Source organism: Nymphalis io, chromosome 12 (assembly GCF_905147045.1).
Source record: "Nymphalis io chromosome 12, ilAglIoxx1.1, whole genome shotgun sequence".
NCBI classification, from domain to species: Eukaryota; Metazoa; Arthropoda; class Insecta; order Lepidoptera; family Nymphalidae; genus Nymphalis; species Nymphalis io.
Window position 1 is genome coordinate 3,879,232 of NC_065899.1, and position 25,229 is coordinate 3,904,460.

Sequence of the window (25,229 nt, forward strand, 5' to 3'; positions counted from 1 at the left end):
TTTCTAGACAACGTAATTAATAAGAAGTAGAAACTAAAATGTATTACTAATCTTTAAATATTTTATAATAAATACAACTTATGTAACATTTATTATCCATTTCAATTTCTCCATTATATCATTCTATCTTATAAATAGCAAGTATTGTAATTTTCTGAATTAGTAAATATTGCTTAATAAATATAATGCTTTCTTAAAATTTAAATTTCGATACATATAGTGACACAACAATAAATTGTTAGTATTTTAGCGAACAATAAATACTGACAACGTAAACGTAATGTTTTACATTATTCCTCGCTTAATAAATAATTTAAATAACACATTAAGACAAGAAATAATTAAGTATAAGTAGCAGTTGTATTATTTAAAACAATTTTAGAATATAGCGTATATAAATCCAGAGACGGAAAGGCACTCAGGATATTGTAGTTATTAGATTCTTGGATTGTTAAATAAATAAATAAATAAAACTTGATTGACAAGATGAGGCAGCAACCCTCTAAGAGATTGACAGTTTTAAGGTTTGACGTTTCTCCAAGTATAAAGTTACAAGAGTAAGAGTTGGGATATTATGAGATAATTTAATGTTTAGTGTTAAGGCGACCCTTTCTCAATTTGTCTTCCTAAATTCAGTAGACTTAAAAATGAATTTATGATTATTTGAAGTTATAAACACTAAGTAAAAAAAACAAATATTTTTAGTATTTTGATTTACGTATAAAAAATGGGTGATAACTTTCAAAATAATAAAACAATGGCTTCAGTAATGATGGATTATGAGTTTAAAATAAAAACACAAAATGAAAGATCGAAAGTGGAAGATTTGTTCGACTACGAAGGGTGTAAGGTCGGACGAGGAACTTACGGCCATGTATATAAAGCCAGAAGAAAAGATGGTTCTGACACAAAAGATTACGCGTTAAAGCAAATAGAGGGAACAGGACTTTCAATGTCAGCTTGTAGGGAAATTGCGGTATATAGGTTCTGTTATAATTTTTAATTTTAAGTATGTAACAATTACTAAGGTTATAATGGTTAACATAATCAAATGTAGTTTTTACTAAAATCAGCAATATATTTATGTGTTAATAGTAGATTAAAATAGAATTTAATTAAAATGTCTCATAAACTTTTTATTTACAGCTTCTCCGTGAATTGAAACACCCTAATGTCATTAATCTTATAAGAGTATTTCTTTCTCATACTGATCGTAAGGTCTGGTTATTATTTGACTATGCTGAACATGATCTATGGCATATAATAAAGTTCCACAGAGCAGCCAAGGCTAATAAAAAATCTGTGATGGTTCCTAAAGGCATGGTAAAAAGTTTGTTATATCAAATATTAGATGGAATACATTATTTACATTCAAATTGGGTCTTACATAGAGATTTGGTAAGTGATAAAGCTAAAAATGAAATATCTTTAGATTTCAATACTTTTATTTATAATGGAATCTTTTAAATTAAGATTGCTCAAATTGAAGGAAAAAATTTCAGAAACCAGCTAATATACTTGTAATGGGTGAAGGGCCGGAGAGAGGCAGAGTGAAGATAGCTGATATGGGTTTTGCAAGGCTATTCAATGCCCCATTGAAACCATTAGCCGACTTGGATCCAGTAGTAGTCACATTTTGGTATAGAGCTCCGGAATTGCTATTAGGAGCAAGACATTACACAAAGGCTATTGGTATATATTTTTTATCATTTAATATATCAATCATTCCATAGTATATTGGAAAGATAAGTGGAGTAAAGATAATCAAACCTTAGATTTATATATGAATTCAAATGTTTACTTGTCTTCCAATATTCTGATAACAACATGGTTGTTATCCAAAAATAATATTATCACAAATCTTATTCAAACATGAATATTAACATAACATAATATCCTGGGACATTATTCACACATGGCCATCAGATCCCAAACTAAGCAGAGCTTGTACTATGGAAACCAGACAACTGATATACTACATATACTACTTTTTTTTTGTAAATACATACTAATATAAATAATTACACTTAGACTCACGTCAAACAGACATGTTTATGCACACAAATGTCTGTCCAAGGGGGGAATTTTATCCATGCAGTGATAGAGAAAGAATACATTTCACTGCCCCTCTCTTTCCCGAGGGTCTCGTAAGAGGCGACTAAGGGATATCTGAAGCGATCATCTACTCATCTGGTGGTAGGATGCTTAACATCCGGCTGGATTGTTATCACCGTACGCATGGTGAAAAACTCGTGAAGTGGATGCTTGCAGCCGTGTTTCGAGGTCAGCCAGCGTACAGCCAGTGCCCGAGCGCGCATTGCCGCGATAGGTGTTGGTTCAGTGGAGACGGCTGTTGAACCAATGCCAGGGGAAACTGTATTGATCTGCCGGACAGGGAGACCCGAAGAAACGGCTGTTCCGCTGACAGCTCGTGGCAGAGTACAGGGGCCGAGTGTGCCTAACAAGCTCGCGAAGCTGGCCCACCAGACCACACATAATCTCGTGGTGGACCGTCGTGCCGGTTGGTGACAGGAAGGTGGGGTCCTGGCGGCCACTTCCGGTTCAGGGGCACTTCCGTCCGGCGGATCAGTGTATTTTACCTTTTGGCAACCACTTAGGGAAACACGCCTCCACACTTTGCCCATCCCTATCGTGGCAATACGTCGCTCGCTACACGTCTCTTTTATATTTTTTTCTCAAATGTCGTTCAGCGGTGCACACCCTCACCATACCCACGCTGTTTGAGGTCGAATTCTCTAACATCCGTGGACTTCACGCAAACCTCAACGCTGCCCACCACCATCTCGAGGCAGCACCTCCGTCTCCGTCCTGCCGATACCAGCTACCTTAATTTTTCAAGGAGCTTTCTTCGCTTTGAAGGATTCTTCAAGCATGTAAGCGGGATACGGTTACATGCTTGAAGAATCCTTCAAAGCGATAGCCGGAGTAAGCTTGTACGTCAGGACGGATGTTTGTTGTCACCGACTGCGCTGCTTGGAAGACCCCTCCTTCTCCATGTTGGTGGTACGTGTGGACCTGGTTCGTCAGAGTCGAGTCTACATGTGCCTCTACAGATCCCACAATGGTGATTTAGAGACACACAGACACACAGTCCGCAAGAGAAAGCCGATCTCCTGGCTAAACTCTTTGCCGATAACTCCGTGATCGATGATTGGAGTGCGCTGCCACCAACAATACCTTCATTTGGCCATACGATGCTCGACATCAAAATCAGGCAACGTGATGTGCGTGCGGAGCTGTAATCACTTGATGTACGGAAAGCTGGCGGTCCGCGGCGGAGCTGTCTCCTGTGTTAACGCGCTTGTTCCAACTATCTCTCTCTACGGGATGTGTGCCGGAGGCTTGGAGAAGAGCTAATGTGCAGGCCGTTCCCAAAAACGGGGATCGGTCTGACCCGGCAAATTATCGGCCAATAGCTATCACCCCAGTACTTTGTAAGGTGACGGAAAGGATTCTAAACAACCAACTAATCCATTACCTAGAAGATCACTGTCTAATTAATGATCGTCAGTACGGGTTTAGACTAAAACGGTCCACAGGTGATCTTTTAGCGTACGTAACACACCTCTGGGGTGAAGCTATCGACAAGCATAGGGAATCGTTGGCTGTCAGCTTCGATATCTCCAAGGCTTTCGACAGAGTCTGGTGCAGAAGTTTTCTCTCCAAGCTGCCGGCATATGGCCTGTCTGCTCAGCTTTGCACCTGGATTGCTAGCTTCCTACAAAAGCGTAACCTTCGTGTTTTAGTTGACGGTTGCAATTCACAATTCTATGTAGTGAATGCTGGGGTCCCTTAGGGATCTGTGCTATCTCCCACACTCTTTCTTTTGCATATCAATGATATGCTCTCTCTTAGGAATTGAAACATTGCTATGCAGACGATAGTACAGTGAATGGTGGATATCACGTCTATATAACTCATCGCCAAATGGGGCTCTAATAATCTTGTTGAGTTTAATGCCAAGAAAACACAGGTACGCGCTCTCACAGCGAAAAAGTCAACATTTTACCTTCTTCCCTCCCTCTGTGGCACTCCGCTGGGGGTACAAGTAAAATCGCCATGCTGGGGATTGACGTTCGCTGCGACCTTAGTCCAAGGGATTATATCGAGGCGGTTATAAAAACAGCTTCACGGAAACTTGGAGTTCTGAACAAGGTACGGCGTGTTTTCACGCCACAACAATTTCCTGTTGCCTGTTGTACAAAACACAGGTTCGACCTTGCGTTGAATATTGCTCGCACCTTTGGGATGGCTCCGCTAAGTACCTATTGGAGGCCTTGGATCGGTTGCAGCGACGTGCGGTCTGCATTACTGGCGACATAAAGGTCACAAACACCCTCGAGCCTTAACAATTGCGTCGAGAGATAGCAGCGCTGAGCGCTTTCTATCTACTATGTCACGGCGAGTGCTCTGAGGAATTATTCTCTCTAATTCCTGCTTCCCCCTTCCTTCATAAGTCTACGCGTGCTGGCTCTCGATGTCACCGCCTAACTGTGACATCAATACCATCACGCACAAAGAAATTTGGCAACTTCTTTCTTTGTCGCACTTCCAAAAAATGGAATTCCTTACCAGTTAACGTATTCCCCTCGCGTTTGAACTCTACTACCACTTACCATCAGGTAGAGTAGAGTCATTTGCCCTGCCGGAAATAAATTAAAAAAAAAGGAATCGAACCTACAACCTTCGGCATGAAAAGCAAGTATCTATTAACCATGCCAACCGGCCCGTCATATTATCTTTACTCCTGCCATTCGAATAGACTATATCATGTATGAAATTATCAATAATAGAAAAAAACTACCTTATGTAAGAATAAAGAAAAAAATCCATTCAATTGTGAGAGTATTTATTAAACACATTAAATAATGCTTTTTAAATTACATAATGACATTTTTATTACTTTTTAATTATTATAATTATTAACTTTCTGTATAATTGTAATAATATTATCTGTAATTGAATTTAGCATAGCATTATATTCTATTAGTACACTATGATTAAAGTTATAGGTCATATATATCACTATTAAGTCTTAAATTCAATTGAAGTCTTCTATAAGCATTTCTATTTGTACCTTTGTATGTGTTATTTTTCATGCATAAACTTTTTTTATTATTATTATATACATAAATAACATGATACATTAACTGTTGTAGATATTTGGGCAATTGGGTGTATATTTGCTGAATTATTAACATCCGAACCTATATTTCATTGTCGTCAAGAGGATATCAAAACCAGTAATCCTTATCACCATGATCAGCTCGACAGAATTTTCAATGTAATGGGTTTCCCACAAGAGAAAGATTGGGAGGATATAAGAAAAATGCCAGAACATGCAACATTGGTAAAGGATTTCAAGAGATCTAAGTAAGTTGATATATTCAAATTTTTGTAATATTATATTCGAAATAATGATGTTTCCTAATATATCACTAAATGTACTTTCCAATAATTTTGGTCAGACATTCTCATCTGATAACAGCGTATGCAAACACAAGTGAACTCTTATGAACTGATAACATAGCAAACTTAACAAGAGACAGCTTAGGTGCAGGATGGTCTTATGTGTTTTTCAAGGCATCGAATCATTTTTCTGCATAAGTGGTGTTAATTTTTGAACTTCGGGATTCCTTTGGACTGACCTGGCGTTTTTACCCTGGGATTTTTAGCCTTATAACCTGGCCTATTGGTCTAGTACCAATGAGACATAATTTTTCTATCTATACCTATTCCAATCGGAGTAGGAGTAAAGGTAAACGAACCGTAGATTTACAAATTGCATGCATTTTCTAATTGTTCTGCTGTATTACGTACTATAAACAGTTCTTGATTAATTTACCTTTATTTATAATACAACACTATTCCACTTAACTAGTTATAACCACATTAATTTAACTTTCGAAGTTTCGAAAAAAATTTCGAGAACTACGCGGCGGTCATTGAAATTTTTTTTTCCATAGTAAATATTGATTATTCAAGACCTCGACCAATGATATCGCGTCAATTAATATCGGTGACCAATGATATTGGTGTCAAAGTCGTTTTTTTGGGTTCGCTCCTCATGTGGTTGGAATAGACTATATACTAGTAATAGCATTTGAAGATGTATAGTCTACAGCAGTACCATTGTTTGAGATCTAAATAAATTTATACTTCACAACATATTCATGAAAAAATGGCGTTTTGAATTTCGGCGTTATAGAACTTTGGAAGTAAAATTAAAGTGGACATAAGTGGTTAAGTGGATACAATTGTATTATAAATAAAAATATCTAGTACTGTTTGTTGAGCATAACATAGCAGAGGTATTAGCAAATTGCATAGAACATGTCAATCTAAGATTGTTTATCTTTACCCCTTTAGCCTATTTAATAAACTATAAGCATATATACAAATAAATATAATATGTGATAAATTTCAATGAAAAAAATTTAGAATTTTGACATCATCACTTTTACTTTAACATATAAATTTTTAATTTGGAATTTAATGACTGTGTACAATTTTAGTCTGTCCATTATACAGTTTTTTTTTTAGTATTTTCCACGGTTTTAGTAACACTGAATAAAATATTAAAGCACTATAAATTATTTACACCTGTTGTTATGTGAACTGAACTTATTACCTAATTCTGAATGAGTCTATATATGTATTACAGTTATCAAAATTGCTCATTAAGTAAATACATGGATCGACACAAAATAAAGCCGGACAGTAAAGCATTCAGTCTTTTGCAACGACTCCTACTAATGGATCCTAATAGAAGAATAACTTCGGAACAAGCGATGCAGGATCCTTACTTTTCTGAAGATCCTTTACCGACACAGGTAAAATTGTGATTAAGAACTCACGAAGCGGTTTTCACTCGTGCCCTCTTTAGTAGAATGCAGATATGTTTGTAAAAAATTGAATACATTTCGCGACGCGTTTTACGCCTGCAACGTGTGCGATTGTTTGCGGGTCCCGCTGCACCGGCAGGCGACTAGTAGAATCACGCGGGTCGCGATCACCTGTAGATTTGGCGGGCTTCGCCCGCTCGCTTTGCGATTGGTTTGCGGGTGGCGCCATCTGAAGCCATATTGTATAACCGCTCGTCTTGCGATAACAGTTTAACCTTAAACAGTATCTAATTTGATCCATGATGTACGGATAAGATTTTTACTGCCAAATTAAAAATAGTAATTTCATTATGTAAGAATATGAGTAAGAATTGTAATGTTTTGTTCGACAACTATTAAATTTATTTATCAGTAATTTTTTTGAAATATGTGGAAGTTGTTTTTCAATTTTATAATATGTTATTATATTTGAGTTGTTCGAATTGAAAAAAAAAAAAAAATTTAATAAATCAATTTAAAAAAAGCATTATGAACAAAACATTCCTAAATGCTCTCCTTTAAAAATAGAGTCCAGAGTACCATTTATTGGTAAGGCTACTTTTGAGGGAGTAAATAAATCGAACAATTCACAATATCAATGCTATGTTTGAACGCATTAATTAATTAATAATCCACTTTCAAAAATGTGTTTAAATTAAGTATCCACCAACCCACATTGGAGCAAAATGGTGGTGTAACGCAAACCTTCTCCTCAATAAGGAGAGGAGACTTAGGCTCAGCAGTTAGCTATTTACAGGCTTTTACTGCACTTCAACTTTTTCTTTATTTCATTTTGGTAGTCTAATTATTAAGAACATGAATATGTAGCATTACGCTTAACGCGGATTAAGCCGCACGGAGCTACTAGTAAATTATAATTACCAATACTTTATATTAAAAAAAAATATATATTATATTATTTATTTATTTTAGGATGTTTTCGCTGGCTGTCCGATACCTTATCCAAAGCGAGAGTTCTTGACCGATGATGACCAAGAAGACAAGGGGGAGTCAAAGGCACGTCAGAATCAACAACAACAACAGCCTAATGTGAGAAACAAACATTATTTTTAAAATTATTATTATTCGAAATATACTTTACGTTCATATTAAATTAATGCGGAATTAATGAGGTCGTTTTCGGTACACAATTAAAAAAAACCAATTTTATTTTTAATACTGCAAATTATTACCATAGAAAAAGTTTAAGGACTTACTGCCAAAAGTTTTTTGACTTCTGTCTTTACTTGGGTTAAGTAACTCCCGTCATAAAAATACCAAGAAGGAAATAGATTATTATTATTGTATGTATGTTGCAAACATTATGGTTATTATTATAGAATATTAAGTAGAATACAGATATTGAGCAAGATAAGATTGAAAAATGATGAGGAGGGGAAAGATGTCCTGACCATTCCCTCTGACTGAAGTCTGTTGAGATTCAATTTTCATTCAGTTTCATTCATTCAGTTTTGTGTTAGGGCGATTTTTCTGTGGTATTATGTATTTTTTAACATACCACGGAATTTACGTCACTATAGAGTTTTGAAAATTGTATCTTTTGAATGAATGAAAATTATTTGAATTCGTATGTTAAGAATGTCTTAATATATATTGATTATTGAGACTTTGTTTTTCAGACGCAACAAAACCAAGTCCAAGCGAACAACCACGATCATGCTGCTAACAACGCTAAAAGAATGAGGATGGCAGGTAGAGTCTTATTGAATAATATATCAAACGTATTATAAAACGAAACCCCCTGACGCGTTTGTCTGTCTATATCCATTTAAAACAAAACACTAATGAATTATACACCTAAACCTTTATCATAAAATCCGTTTTGTACTTTTTGAATCGATCGTGTTCAGATTTTATTTATTATTTTACATTGTTTTATAATATGTAATGATACAACGGCGAACGTATATTGTCGTACTGTAGCGATTTATTATATCTATCTACCGGCAAACATAAGTAACTAGTATTGTTGTGTTGTACTTACTTACTTGACAGTTTATAATAATAATAATATCTTTATTCCTCAGGCAACAAGGCCCATACTTTTGGTACATGATAATTAAACATAACATTACATAATATACATTAATAATTAGAATCACAATCACACTTACAATCACAAAAATTATAATAATTAAAATATATAAGAATTAAAAATGAGCCAATAATATGACATAAAAAAGAGCAAATAATACATATATTGAGATAAAATAAAATAGGAAATTAAACTGAGTATGAGGCACATGAACCAGAGCATCACATAGACCTCTGGATCATCCGCCTCATCACGTAGCCGCCCATATCACCCGCAATAACGACAATGGTGGTAGAGCTTTGTGCAAGCTCGTCTGGGTAGGTGCCACCCACTCATCTGTTATTCTACCGCCAAACAGCAGTACTTGGTATTGTTGTGTTCCGGTTTAAAGGGTGAGTGAGCCAGTGTAATTACAGGCACAAGGGACATAACATCTTAGTTCCCAAGGTTAGTGGCGCATTGGTGATGTAAGCGATGGTTAACACTTCTTACAATGCCAATGTCTATGGGCGTTGGTGACCACATACCATCAGGTGGCCCATCTGCTCGTCCGCCTTCCTATTCTATATAAAAAAAAAAATGCTTAGGGCGCTTTCAATTTAGACGATTGGTGCCGAACTGCTGCAGTCCGGGTATCGTACTGCGCACGGGCGGTTATGATTTTTCATACAAAATGCCTCAGCATTTCATACAAAATGTGACAGCAGTGCGGCGCACGTCCGTTGGCGGAACGGCAACAACCTGTCTCAGTCGTTGTTCGCTAGTGCTGTGAACGCATCGTGTTTCTTAGACGTTTTCGTGCATACCTACCTAATTATGGATGATTTAAATACAGAAGATTTTATAAATGAAATAGAGTTGCAGCCCGCCGTTTGGGATTCTAAATGTGACAACTATTCAAATCGCTTGGAGAAAAAAAGGCTTGGGATGTTTTATGTGAAAAATTTATTACCGATTTTAAAACTAAAAAAGCAGCTGAAAAGAATACTGCAGGTACAACAATAAACAGTTTATATTACAGAAATTATGATCATTACATAGGATTTTATTTAAATTTAGATTATTAATTTTTATTATTTTAGTCAAATTTTAAAATAGTCCCTCCCGATTCCCACCCGACGCAAAGCTGCCCATAATGCAGGCCGCATTTCCGCGTTGTATGGCAATGGACAACCTTTGTGCCAAGTGTGACCCGGAGCGACTGTCAAATCCCCTCTCTCTAAGGCGACAGCCAATTTCCCTTATTAAACTGAGGGCATCCGACCCCCAACATCCCGACGTCTCAACCGCTAGTGGCACAAATAAATAATTTTTTAAAAAGGGGGCATACTTCTCCCGTTTTCTCGCTGCTGCACTCTCAGCAGCCGCCCCAGCCGTCCGTGTTGTGTGGGCCAGGTGAGAGGCCGCGAAGGTATTGACACAGGTAGCATCCCATATCACAAGTCTCTCTTCGGCGGATATAGTATTTTTGAATTTAGTTTCTTGACGTTGTATTCCATTTTTAACAAAGTTATATAATTCATAGAAACATTCTCTAGACATTCTAAAATAGTTCAAAAATTCAGCTGAGCTTTCTTTTAATCTAGGGTAAAGTGTTTAAAAATCACCAGTTTTATATTTTAAAGAAAACATTGGCGAAGCCCTAGTACGGCGTCGTTTATGTTTCTGCCGAAGCAAGAGAACTAACAATAACACTTCCTCGTCAGAGTTTATGGCACCGACTAAAGTTGGGTTTCGATGGAAATCACTAAAATTCGATCGGACTGCAGCCGCGTATGAATTATATCTAAATATATCTATAACTGGCTGTACTATGACTGATCTGCATCACTCTTACCAACATGGCGTTTCAACAATTAGTGGAGTTATTAAAGATACATGTCAAGAGATATACAAAGTTTTGAAAGATATCTGTATACCTGATCTTAAAAAGGAGGATTGGTTACAAATAGCTCAAGGGTTTGAAACAAAAGCAAATTTTCCTAATTGCTTGGGAGCTATAGACGGCAAACATCTGAGAATAATAAAACCGACAAGAAGTGGATCGTTGTATTACAACTACAAGCATTTCTTTTCTATTGTGTTGTTGGCTATTTGCGATTCTAATTATAAATTTATTTATATTGATGTCGGCTCCTATGGGACGGCTTCAGATTCACAAATATTTCGGAGCAGTAGTTTTTTTTAACAAGCTTCAAAACAATAATTTAGATATACCAAGTCCTGCACCAATACAAGACAATGGGCCACCACTACCTTTTATTTTTGTTGGCGACGAAGCATTTGCCGTCAGCAATTTCATACAACGGCCATTTAGTGGAAACTTTTTGGAGGGGAAAAAAAAATTTTTTAACTACCGCCTGTCACGTGCACGCCGGTACATTGAGTGTACATTTGGTATTATGACAAATAAATGGCGAATATTACATCGGCCATTAAATGTGGAAATATCGTTTGCAACAGATATTGCTAAGGCTATTTGTGTTTTACATAACTTTGTTCAACGCGAAAATACCAGTATGCATGGTCAACCAATTCGAGTTAGACCAGTTCAGCCACAAAGTTATCAGAATTTGTCAGCCACAACAGTCCGCGATATATTTACGGACTATTTTGTTAGCCCAAGAGGACAAGTATCGTGGCAAAACAGTAAAATATAAATAATAGTAATTGATTACATTATAATATAATAAACTGTTTATTGTTGTACCTGCAGTATTCTTTTCAGCTGCTTTTTTAGTTTTAAAATCGGTAATAAATTTTTCACATAAAACATCCCAAGCCTTTTTTTCTCCAAGCGATTTGAATAGTTGTCACATTTAGAATCCCAAACGGCGGGCTGCAACTCTATTTCATTTATAAAATCTTCTGTATTTAAATCATCCATAATTAGGTAGGTATGCACGAAAACGTCTAAGAAACACGATGCGTTCACAGCACTAGCGAACAGCGACTGAGACAGGTTGTTGCCGTTCCGCCAACGGACGTGCGCCGCACTGCTGTCGTTCGACTTTGCGTCGAGACATTTTGTATGAAAAATCATAACCGCCCGTGCGCAGTACGATACCCGGACTGCAGCAGTTCGGCACCAATCGTCTAAATTGAAAGCGCCCTAAGACGATTTACGTCGTACTGCTGTCGTCCGGCAGCAGTACGGCTCATGGTCGTAATAACCGTGCGGCAGCAGTCCGGCACCAACCGTCTAAATTGAAAGCGCCCTAACTCTATGTATATTATGACAGACACTTTTTTTTAGCTGATAACATAATTTATATGAATTAATAATTTTTTTTAAATTACATTATTACTACATGTATTAATATAAGTAAATATAAATGTTTTTTTACATTTTTTGTCACAGGTCAAAACCAAGGAAACACTGGCGGTGGTGGAGGACAACAAGAGTTCCATCAACAACAGCAAATGATGTTCGGTGGGCAACAACAAGGCGGTGGCTCTCAACAACAGGGCAATTTTCAACAAAGATTTTGAATTTTTTCAATTGATGCATTATCGTTTTTTTCAATCAAATTTGTTAGTTAAATGTTTTTAAGGGTTATAATTCCATATATTTTAATTAAGATAAAGTATGTTATAAGAATTCAACTTTTACAATGGAAATATAAAAGATAAGAAGACACAAGATAGCCCAATGTTTAGAGTATGTAGACCTCAATCGAACATCACAGGTTCAAATCCGGGCGCAATTCTCTAGCAGTACTTGATATTGTTGTGTTCCGGTTTGAAGGGTGAGTGAGCCAGTGTAATTATAGGCACAATAGACATAAAATCTTAGTTCCCAAGGTTGGCGCATGATTGGCTATGTAAGCGATGGTTGACATTTCTTAGAATGTCAATGTCTAAGGGCGTTGGTGACCACTTACCATCAGCTGGCCCATATGCTCGTCCGCCTTTCTATTCTATCTTCTTCTGCCTAGCGTTTCCCCGGTCTAGTAACGCCAGGGTCCGCTTTCCTGCATCTATGCCTCCACTTTGCCCGATCTAAAGCGTCCTCCTTAGTGAGATCGTGCTCTCTCATATCGTCCCTCACAACATCGAGCCAGCGCTTCTTGGGCCTGCCGCGGGATCTAGGGCCTTCGACAACAAAGTCCAGGCATCGGTTCCCGACATAGTCTGGTGGTCTGCGGCTAATGTGGCCAAACCAACGCAGACGGCTTTCCTGCAACTTATCCGCTACATCGCAAACGCCAAGGCTACCACGGATGTGCTCGTTACGAATGCGATCTAGTCGCGTAACGCAAGACATCCACATCCAACGCAACATCTTCATTTTTCCGCCTTCCTATTCCATATATATAAAAAAAAAATCATGTGCTTAATCTCTGTTTTCATCAAGTGCATGACTGCTTGGCTCATGCACTTGATCATATGCTTGTGAAGGAAAATACAGTCAGAAAATCTACACTTGTCTCTGAGGGTGAGGAAGCTTATGCTCAGCAGTGGGAAACTGACGGCCTGTTACTTACGTGTAAAGATGTGTCCCATAATTTTATTTTAAACCTATGTACAGTATTATAACGTTACAAATATTAACCAATTTATACGAATTTTTGAAAATTTAAACTGCATTATTGTTTTATTTTAAGAATAGAAGATACATAATTAAATTGTAAGTTTCATATAAAGCTTGTAACTTGAGATTGTGTTAATGATCTACTGATGACACTAGACAAATAGCGCGGGATATATTATAGTGCACAAGTGTGCGATGCATATGGGCCCTCTATCCCTTTCATAATCCGATGGAACGAGAATCTGACTCGGCCGGAGAAAGTTTACGCAAAGGACCAACGGCTTTAGGTGCTTTCTTAATATGTGCTAAAAAATTAATTTAAAATAAATTTTATTGGTAACCGGGGTTTGAACCCAGGATCTCGGAATCCATATAAACTAGCCATTAGACCAATGATACAGTCGAAGATAGGAAGAGAGAGATTTTAAATAGCAAACCACGGCCTTAATATTCATTGAAATCGATATGGATTTATTTAATTGTAAAATTTAATGTAGCTTTTTTTTATTTAATGAAATCTCATTATTGCTTGTATCAGACTGAAATGTGTAAAATAAGGTTTGTAAATAGAATGTCAAGATTTGTTACATATAGACGAAAAAGAAAACAATCAATAAACAATATTTTTTTTTAATTTTAATGGTTTTTCATTTTCTCTGTCACACATTAATATAAAAGTTATCATAAAAAATATAACTTAATATTAATAAAACCAATAACTTACTACATGGACGGAATCGTTTAAGTAAAATTTTAAGTCATAACATATTGATGTTAGTAATACTATAGAAATCTTAACAAATAATAATTAATGCGTATAAATTGAGTGATCAGTCAAAAGTAACTATGATTATATTTTAAAATAAAAATTATTAGTGAAGTCATTATTCTTAGTTCATCAAATATACTTTTTGAATTTTTTTAAAGTACAGTTGGCATAATCATTTAAAAAATGAGATATTTTCAAAGGATGTTTTTATATTTGACCCATTTAATGCTCTAACAATATTTAGGTTTTATAGCAATTGTGGGGTCTTAAAAGCGTTAGCCGCATTTAATGGGTTAACGTATACTGCTGTCTATAAACACGACTAGTTTACGTGTGATGTTTGACTAATCTCGACAATTACTTAAGGTATAATGTGTCTTATTTTAATGCGTTAAAGGCGAAAATTCCATGATAGTTTCCGGAGCATTATGTTGTATTGTGTATGTGGCTTTGTTTAACTCGTCTCTGTTTAATTTATTCTTGTCCACTGGTCGAATACGGGTACGTAACCTCCCACATCTGCCTTCGGTCACTTTTTCGTAGACTTCTGAAATATAAGTTTATAATACATTAAAAAAATACTAACGATAAGAGAATATTAGAAAAACTTCATCTTACGTATCCTATGTGGGTCTATGGAATCGGTTAAGGGGTTTATTGTAAAATATTTATATGTATCAAATGCTGACGGGTAAATAACCCATCAGCATTTCAAGAAGGGTTGACAATGTTGACATCAATTAGGCGACCGATAACAAAACCTGTATCATGTAGTGCCAGAAATGCACTTTGCCGATCACATATATGTATATTCGAAAAACGCATTATCATGATTTTATTAATATAATATTAGATACTAGTATCGTCTGTATTGCCGTTTATTTTAATACATTTTTATGCCTCAATCTTTCTAGAATATTGCTTAATTTGTATCATCATATCATAACTTTCTCGTGATCGGCAGTGACGGAACACATCGTGAGGAGACCTGCAAATTGTGTCAAATGAAATAATAATAATATGTGTGTATCCACTTACTTACACATTGTAACAGCTTGGTGGAATAAGTTCCTACCAATTTTCAATGCTTTGTAGATTATATAATATATGTTTATTTATCTCCAATTAATATACTTTTTGGTATATAAATTGTTTTGAATTGTCGATACAGTATGTTATATTATTTAAACTTTTAAAATCTATGTTAGTTAATATGAAGAAAGTGCACTGTTAAAGTATTAACTACAGAAAGTATCATCTAATGAACTAGTTTTATATAACTGGTTGCATTTTAACCTAATAGTACCAACAGGTTATTGCAGTTTAATAGAGTATATAAATAATGACATAGTATAATATGACTGACATCTGCTTGTAATTAACATATTTTTTTTTTCAAATAATCATATCTCCATAGACGTGTTGTCATTGCTTTTGGTCTTTCAACATTATTTTTCATGTGTATTTAACATTTGGATGATAATGTATCGTTGGAATCCTTACACCATCCCGAGTGACACTGGCTATATTTTTTTTTTTACTTTTTAGTTTTTTTTCCTAGCATATTTACATATTATAGACATTTATTCATTCAGAGATCGTCATAATTAGTATCTACATTTTAGAATAATAATCCTGATGACTATATTTAGATTTTATTTATTGTAGTCCTACATTTTCTGGTGTTAATTTTTTTTATTTACTATTTTCTTCTTGACACGAAATGTGTGCCAGTTTTCTTATTAACATTTAATGTAATTATACTTACGGTCCTTCCTAAATGAGTTATGACACGCCATATGACACAGCGACGCGAAGCCCTTCAGCCTATCTGGATTAATTGGGAACACTCCAATAGGGCTGCTACAAATCGGCTCCTTTTTGCCATCACACGATCTTAAGCATATTTCATAATCGTTTGACTTTTTGTTTGATTTCCTTCGTCTTGTCGTTGTTGGTTTTTTTGTTGTAGTAGGATTAATACGAATATTTGTTAAGGAGCCCTTGGGCGTTTTTAAGCGAACTGTCAAAAAAGGATTACTGCTTCCTGATCCTGGCCGAACAGTCTGAGGAGCTATAGTTGAACTAACAGCAACTGTATTTGATACTGTTGTTGTGTTGCAACTAGAATTAACAATTGGAATGTTTGGTATTGGATAAATAATGTTTCTTATATCCCATCTTCCGGGAACGAAAGTTGGTGATACCATAGGTGCCAAAGGAATCGATTGTGACTGTAGATTTCTTGGCAGAATTGTCGTTTCTTGTATATTTGCTTGAGTTTGAGTTGAAGTCTGAGGTGGTACTGTTGTTGGTCGAGTTTGCATTGACCTGGTAGTAGTTTCAGTTGTGGTAGATTCAGTTACTGTCGTCGTTGGCGGCGAAGTATTTATTGGCTGTTGAAATAATTGACTAGTTTGTTGCCTCGGATCAAAAATTAATAAAAAGCTAGACAGCTCATTTTTTGGGTCATTTACTGCTTGTGTAATTATTTGTTGTTGTTGAGGGCCTGGTAGTCCTATCATTTGGAATGGTATTCTTTGCGCCTGATCTTGTTGCGTTGCTGTTTCACTGTTTCCAAATGTTGTCGTTGCAGGAGCAGAACTTCTTGTGGTCGTATTAGGTGGCGTCATTCGAGGGTTTGTCTGTGTTGATATCGTCGAAATTTTCGGTGAAAAGTTTAAATCAGTTGTGAATATCTCAGTAATGGGTTTTGGCGTGTAGCTCGGATCGTTTATAAGATTTGCCGCATACCACTCTGTATTTGATATTTCCGCTCGACATAGTTGTAACACTGAAAATAAAAAAATATAGCTTGAATGATTTAAATATTATCAATTTACAGGCAAACTTTGTTAAATATGATACATTAAACTACGTTTAACTGAAGGATAATAGCCAGTTAATATTTGAGTAAACTGTTGACTTTTTAAACTGAGTTTTTGAAAATATGCAAAAACTTTGACGCCAGATGTTTTATTCTAGACTTACTTATTGTTTGAGTTGTATAATGTTGATAATTGATTTACAGTATTGCCTAAGCTATTTTGGTGCGTGTGTATTATATGTATGTGTATATTATAAAACATTTAAAGTCATTACTTTCTTTTCTGACGTGTTACTATTGTATTCTGCAATGAATTTCGTGTTTGTTCTTACTGAATAGCTCTGAAGGATTTTAAAAGCGGCAAACTTTTTAGCAATACTGTATGCATAATATATATGCGAAATTCGATATTAAGATGATAATATACATATATAATAAAAAAAATTCTCAGTTCTTTATCACATAACAAACCAAAATTCAGTGATCATTTTCCACTATAACAAACTAGAGGTATTAGTCCTTAAAAATGGTTTTTACATGAAACAATATGGCGTGTTTGATTTCTCTTATTTGTCCATCACATTTTGCAGCGGAACTTAAACAGGTTTTCAAGGTCCGCTTTTTGCAATTGGTCTCCCTAAGGTCAAGTCCCTCGCCCGGTGACAGGAATATTTCTGGTCTTTCATTGATTGGTTAAAAAAATATATAACACAAACAAAGACACGTTAATTTTATTTACGTTTCTTTGTATTATAATATAATATTCTTTAAATAAAATAAATATATAAACTTTTGTTGTTAAATTATAACGAATGTAATGACGAATACCTATTTTTAATATACGAGTATATATGGTATGGTACCAAGGATGGTTGGTATTTGTTTCTTATTTCGATTTAATTCATTAATTGCAAAGCAAACATACATAAACATACATTAAATAGGTACTTATTAAATTATATTATATCGGAAAACCTACCTAAAAATGCTATATATTGTTACTAAAAGTGTATATCTGTTACCACGATGAAACACCTTGAATTCTATTAAATAAAGTGAAAATTTCAATACAAATTTTCGCATGATTTGCGTAGAGACAAAAAATGTTTTAAAAGATTGCGATTATAGCGCCTGTATCGGAATTTACTTTTGTGTTAGAATAAGTGATTAATTAAAAAAAAACAACAGGTACCTGACCTGTTTTCATGTTCAATCTCAAAGGAGAAAAGTCAACTGCATAGGAAATTTTATAGTTCAAAAGTGTGCGTGTGCACAACATAGGTACATTCTATATTCTTTGAATCTCATAATCCGATTAGATGGCAATCCGATACAAATGGAGTTACTTCAAATCAAACAAACGGCTATACGTTCTTTCCGAGACTTTCAAGCTTCGAACTACTGCTGAGATTTTTCTACACAAAAACCCAATAACTTTTTATAGTCCCGTCCTGGAGTTTGTGCCCAAGGGTTTGCAGACTTATAAGATAGCTAGAAGAACAACAAGGCAGTTGATACATGGTACAATTTTATAGAATACTTTTTGGAGAAGGTGCTTGATAAATTTATATCAAATTCCAACTCAGGACTGATCAAAAACAATAATTGCGTATACTAATCATACTGTAAATCCGATTTATTATAAAAGAGGAACTTCGCGAGTTTGTTATCTTATCTTCACGTTTGAGTTAAAATATTGACGATTCAATAATACTGTATTATATTTGACTGCCTCGTTGGTCTAGTGGCTTGATGTAAGGCCGCAGACCCGGAGGTCCTGTGTTCAATTCCCAGGTCGGGCCAATAAAAAGTTATTGGGTTTTTCTGCCAAAAAATTCTCAGTAGCAGCCCGGAAGTTGGAAGTGTTTTCACTCTCGTGCCTCGGAAAGCACGTAAAGCCGTTGGTCCTGCGCCTGAACTCTTTCCGGTCGTGTCGGTTTGCCGTCCCATCGGATTATGAGAGTTAGGAAATAGAGAGTGCCACCTGTGTTTGCGCACACACTTGTGCACTATAATATCTCCTGCGTAGTTAGTTAATCTCTGTTGAGATTGGCCGCCGTGGCCGAAATCGGTCTGGAGGACATTATTATTATTATTATTATTATTATTATATTAAAGCTTACGTTAATATTATTTGATGTAAAGAGCGATTCTAGAAAGAGGGTCAGAGCGTAGGCGTTGTGATTGTATTAATCATAATTTACCTCTGGTAACTGAATACAGAAAAGGGTTCATAGACAATAAAGCTGTTTTCATAATAAAAAAATGTTTATATTAAATTTAACATAAACATTTTTATACAATATCTTTAACTGTTTCTCAGTAAGAACAAAACTATAAAATAAAATATCGTGCGAGAACTAATGAATAAATATGAACTGTAAAAAATATTCCTCGATATTCTATATGGATATGGAATAGTAAATAGTTAAATACGTTCACAATATAAAAATTATAAAATATACCCTAAGTTAAGATGTGATTGGGTGTATTTTAAAACGTAAACGAACTGTTGAATGGCGGCGAATGGTTGGTGCGTTAATCAAAATGCAAGAATGTCAACTATTTGTTTAGCAAGATAATACAATATGTTCAATGACTTCACATGTGGTATTGTTTTTTTTTCATTCTTTCTAGTCTCATGATCATATGCATTGATTCTTCGTGGCTTTTATATTATTATTTAATGTTTTACTTTAATGATTCACATCACACACTATTTATAAATTTATTCAAAACAAGTTGACGAGCAAATGAAAACACTTTATGGTACCACTGACGCCCTCATGTGCCCTCAATCTTAGGAGCTAAAATGTTACATGTCCTTATGATGGCTCAGGCTGGTTAATTGCCTTGATTTTCAATGGCTATCTTATAAGGCTACAGAGCCAGCGGTTCTATGTTCCACAGCCATTAAAAAAATATTGGGTTATCTTTTGACAAATTCAAAATTGGAGTTTAAAAATTGAGCGAGTTTTTTATCTCGTTAACATATATTAACCAGGTTTACTGGTAGTAGGGCTTTGTGCAAGCTCGTCTGGGTAGGTACCACCCACTCATCAGATATTCTACCGCAAAACAGCAGTACTTGATATTGTTGTGTTCCGGTTTGAAGGGTAAGTGCGCCAGTGTAATTACAGGCCCAAGGGACATAAAATCTTAGTTCCCAAGGTTGGTAGCGCATTGGATATGTAAGCGATGGTTGACATTTCTTACAATGCCAATGTCTAAGGGCATTGGTGACCACTTACCATCAGGTGGCCCACATGCTCGTCCGCCTTCCTATTCTATAAAAAAAAAACAATGTACTAAGACACTTATTAATTTACAATACATTAGTTTTTCAAACAGCTGTAGCTGGCCCATAATTATAAGATTTCACGTCAAAACGATATTACGCAACAAACAAGCATATAATTTTTCCCAAATTACCATATTAAATTACTATAATTGATTTAACGCTTTTGTTAATAATTTGTTGAATTTTTTACAAATACCTGTAAAACGGAACATTACATAAAGGAAAGACAAAATGTTTGATATACTTTTTCAATTTTAATGTGTAATTAAGTCATTAGAATATATTCTATTAATATTCATAATAATTAAGTAATTAATCAATTTATTGATGAGATTAATTATTATTCTATTAGTTCCTAAAACAGCTTAGAGTCGAAACTACAAGCTGTCTGACAAATTAAAAGAATTTGATCCTTTAATAATTTATTTTAAGATAATCCCAGGTAGCTTAGATGATTTATTTATAACTCTCCAGCAAAATGGGGGTTGCTATCGATGTTCCCACGTAATTACCGAAATTACGCATAACGTTTACTATTTCCATTACTATATACCATTGAAGTCATTACTGTTTAAATTCTAATTCATCACGATTATCGTCATTCTGAATCATTGCAAAATCTACACAATTAATAATTATGCAATAAATTTTGGTACTTTCGCGAAAGGTTAAAATCATTTTTAAATACTAAAAAAGCATAAAAGGTAACGAAAAAGCCTTGTTACATTTGAAAAAAATGCATTTATTGTCAAGCTAATGTATTGATATGAATATGAATTGGGATCGACTATTTCAATATGATTCGTACTATCTCAGCAAAGAACCATGAATATTCATTCCTACCACACCATTAAACCAATAATCTGTCATTATTAACTTAATCCAACGCCTTTTTAAAGTAGTGTGTTTAACCCATTAACTAATGGTCAGTACATTATCGAACACCAAAAATAAAACAATTGGACATTTTTATCTGCTTGGGAAGTCACCATTAGTCAAAGATAAGTTGAAAATAACAGTCATTAGGTATAGCGATTGTTAAGTCTTAGAACTATTAAGAATGATTGAAGCTGTAAATCCTGTCCTGCTAACGCCAAAGCAAAAATTATGAATTTTCTTCAAATTTACTTTCCTATTATATTTAATTTACAGAAAAGGACATATTTTGTCGCAGCAAACCTGATAATAATTGTCCATTAATTAATCAATATAACGAGTACATTTTTTATAGCATAGGTAGGCGGACGAGCATATGGGCCACCTGACCTTGAAAACTAAGATGTTATGTTCTTTGTGTCTGTAATTACACTGGCTCACTCAACCTTCAAACCGGAACACAACAATACCAAGTGCTGCTGTTTTGCGGTAGAATATCTGATGAGTGGGTGGTACCTATCCAGACGAGCTTGCACAAAGCCCTACCATTAGCAAATGATGAACGTTATAAACAAACTAAAACTATTTATTACGTCATAATCTAAGTCATCACTACTTAGTACTCAGTAATTTATCGGCTTACTAAGCATCGACTTTCGGTTGCACTATTTTATCCTTACGCATCTGCTAGCGAAGGTTACATTACATGGTAACTTCCAGAGAACAAACTCCAGGGTGCTATTGTGATTTTCTCTCTCAGGAAAAACTCAATAGCTTTTCATTGGCCCGCTCTAGAGGTTGAACCTGACTAGCCACAAACCGCAAAGCAACAAGTTAGTTAAATAATTAGTACGAGTATATTAAATTACATTGTTAAACAATTAAAAGTGATTAATGAACGAAAGTTCTCCTAAGATTTTGATGAATTGATAGAATTTAACTCAACTACTAAGAAATTAAACCAAAAAAATAGTCAATATTATAATTAAAGTTTGCTTGCATCACAAACAAATTCTTCGAGTATTGTAATAGGATTGATTGATGATAACAGTTTGGCGATACTGTTTTTATCGACGATAATTACGACGTAACAACGTTTAAAGTTTCACTACACATTTGTTTCAAAATTTGTCGGTACGCAGTAATTGTTTTCAGATGATTATAATTTAATGAATTAATTAAACTTCTTTTACATTATTCTTAATTCAGTAAGTATAAAATTATTTTTATCAAATGTATTTAAAAAGAAACAAAATACTGTATTGAGTAACCAAATGTATTTTATTATAGCTATTGAGTTTCTTGTCGGTTCTTTCGATAAAATTTACACTCCGAATCGTGGTGACTTCAAATTTAATTTAGCCTTGGAAACTGACTATTCAAAAGTCTTGAAAGATCCAAATTAGATAAAATACAATATTTTGAGTTCAAGGAAAAAAAAACAATTTGTAGATGTTATATAGAATACGTACATTATATTCTATTTTATTATAGGTTAATTCGTAACATAACTCCGCTATATAAATCAAGTAGATTACAAACGATTCAAATAATATTTTTTTTTGTAAAATAATTCAAGTATTTGTGTTACGCCATGTCGGAAATCGTAACAACATGATAATGCAATGCATTTATTAAAAAACTTTACTGAGCACGCAAATTAGTACAATATTTTGACAGTTATTTATTTACTTTACCTTTTTGACTGATGAAACTCGTGAGCGCGGCAACGTAGGTAACATTTTGATTATTTATTCGATTATTGACACTTATCTGATAATAATTATAATTATGTTAAAAAAACAAACCTTGTTTTTTTGTAGGCTTTTATGTCTTGTGGTATTTATTGTGTAACTCTTAGGCGACATTAAAAAAAGCTATCTCAGTTAATACCAGAGGTTTGTCGAGTGATAACTGACGTACGTGATCAAAAAAACTAGTGATCTATATTAAATACTTAAGATACACCTGTTTATAAATATTTAACATTTTTATTACTCTATCTTTTATAGAGACCATAGATACTTTTGTTTGTTGTTTTTATAAATATTTTTTTTTTAATTTACGTGTTTAATTTTATTTATCACTTATTTTAAACTATGTACAGTCATTTTTATTCATATATTCTAAAATTAAAATATTAATTATTAATAAAATAAAAAAACAAACACGCCGTCTAAAATATTGTAATTAAATTGAAATAAATACATATTTTTATGCCTTTCTTAAAACAAGAACTAAAAAACAAATCCAATTATGTTATATTTATATTTTAATAGTAACAAATCGAGTGAACTGTTATATGAGTATGTATGAGTGTACGTAGTACTAGTCTTTACTATCCGTGCAATTTAAATAATGATTTTGTAGAGTTAACATTTAATTTAATCTAAAAATCGCTTTTAAACAATTATATCTGAATAATATATATAAGAAAATATGTATGTACTATGTGCGTTGAATGGAGTCACGGTATAAGACGTTCAATAACTTTGTATGAGGAAAATATTAAACAAATTCACAAGAATAATAAGCCATGCAGAACAAGTTTGTTATTACTGATAAGTAATACTTTTTTCTATCAATTATTGGGATATCGAACCTTTAAGAACCGTGGGCACAGAACTAACCTACAAATAACTTTAACTCCATTCACTAACAAACTTTTCTATATTTCCATTCGTCCATTGTATACTTATATTCAATAGGTGAAAGTAACGCAAACGCTTCATAGAACACAAACCGGGGTCTCAATGATCGTGTTATTCGGTTCAATGAATAACGTTAAAACGGTATTTTGTGTCACTATGGCATATCTTTCATTATGGACTCTATTTCAACTACATTAAGATACATAATTATAAACAAAAACACTCACGTGTTAAAACGACGAGTGCAAATGCGTCCTCCATACCGGCTGGTCACAGACAGTCTGCGCTGGAGCCATACTAACTTAACCAGACAACCAGTGTAGTAAAACGAGTAGCAGTTTTCAAATATATTCTCGGCTCGTTTAACTTCGTACTAACAAATGCGATTCATTACTGTATTATTATTATTATTGAACTTTAAACGCATAGACAGAATTACTAAATTAAAACATTCGTTTAAATGTAGAAAAACTAAATTTATTGCAATTATTTAAATAAATGAATATAAAATTATAAATAGATTATTTATAACTATCATTCACCTTTATGTATACCTGCTCATACAAATATAATATTGTAATTAATACGTGAGCATTGAAAAAATTCGTACGTTTTTAATATCTATCAAATGAATATTATTAATTATTAATATTTGTGTGTCTATTTTTTCGGATTCACTTAAAAACTTTTAATCCATAAATACCTAAGGTGTTGGCATTTGACTGATAATTTAAAGATATACTAATTGTAATTTTACACATATGTATCAATAATTCCTTTTACGAATGGTAAGTTAGATTATTATAAAATGAAGGTGATAAAATGAATATTACTTAAAAGGTGATAAGGCTCCATTTAATCTTTATTTAAGATTTACGTGTTCTATAGCCATTGGGCCATTTTGGCTTATCTTATTTAAGTGCATCCTTGGTTACCATCGGCTAACGATCCAACTACCAGTATGGCAATTCAAAACAAGCAAAGCCACTCTCAATGTTAGACATACCGCTATCCTTAGGAGTCTTTCAGTGCTGTACAACACACTACAACTACCCAAATATATGGAACATGAGCAAGAAGACGACGATGATATAAGAATCAAATTAAGTATCCTCATTAGTTGATCATTTTATTTTTATTTAATTAATTTAATATTAATAAAAAGCACTTAAAAAGTTTCTATAGCAGTATGTAAGCTATTAAACCTTTATATAAAAAGAAATTTACCTGACAGATATAAGCCTAGTGATAATATTCTCTTTGGATATGAGTAAATGTTTCTTTCAACAATATAATGTGTTATGTGATTA

General features: G+C 34.2%; 2 protein-coding genes across 2 annotated transcripts; one reads left to right on the forward strand and one right to left on the reverse strand.

Annotated features, from left to right (window-relative positions):
• The first annotated feature begins 557 nt into the window (after positions 1-557).
• On the forward strand, positions 558-14,135 carry LOC126772301 (cyclin-dependent kinase 8). Its single transcript, XM_050492593.1, has 8 exons — positions 558-976; positions 1,147-1,398; positions 1,503-1,692; positions 5,181-5,394; positions 6,686-6,854; positions 7,839-7,955; positions 8,546-8,618; positions 12,323-14,135. The coding sequence occupies exons 1-8, from the start codon at positions 728-730 to the stop codon at positions 12,451-12,453; spliced, it is 1,395 nt and encodes a 464-aa protein (XP_050348550.1). The 5' UTR covers positions 558-727; the 3' UTR covers positions 12,454-14,135.
• Positions 14,136-14,168: 33 nt separating this feature from the next.
• Positions 14,169-24,225, reverse strand: LOC126772366 (mucin-2-like). Its single transcript, XM_050492714.1, has 3 exons — positions 24,147-24,225; positions 16,033-17,058; positions 14,169-14,811 (listed from the first exon to the last, which is right to left on the reverse strand). Exons 1-3 carry the CDS (start codon positions 24,178-24,180, stop codon positions 14,648-14,650), a joined length of 1,224 nt encoding a protein of 407 aa, XP_050348671.1. The 5' UTR covers positions 24,181-24,225; the 3' UTR covers positions 14,169-14,647.
• Between the last annotated feature and the right edge of the window lie 1,004 nt (positions 24,226-25,229).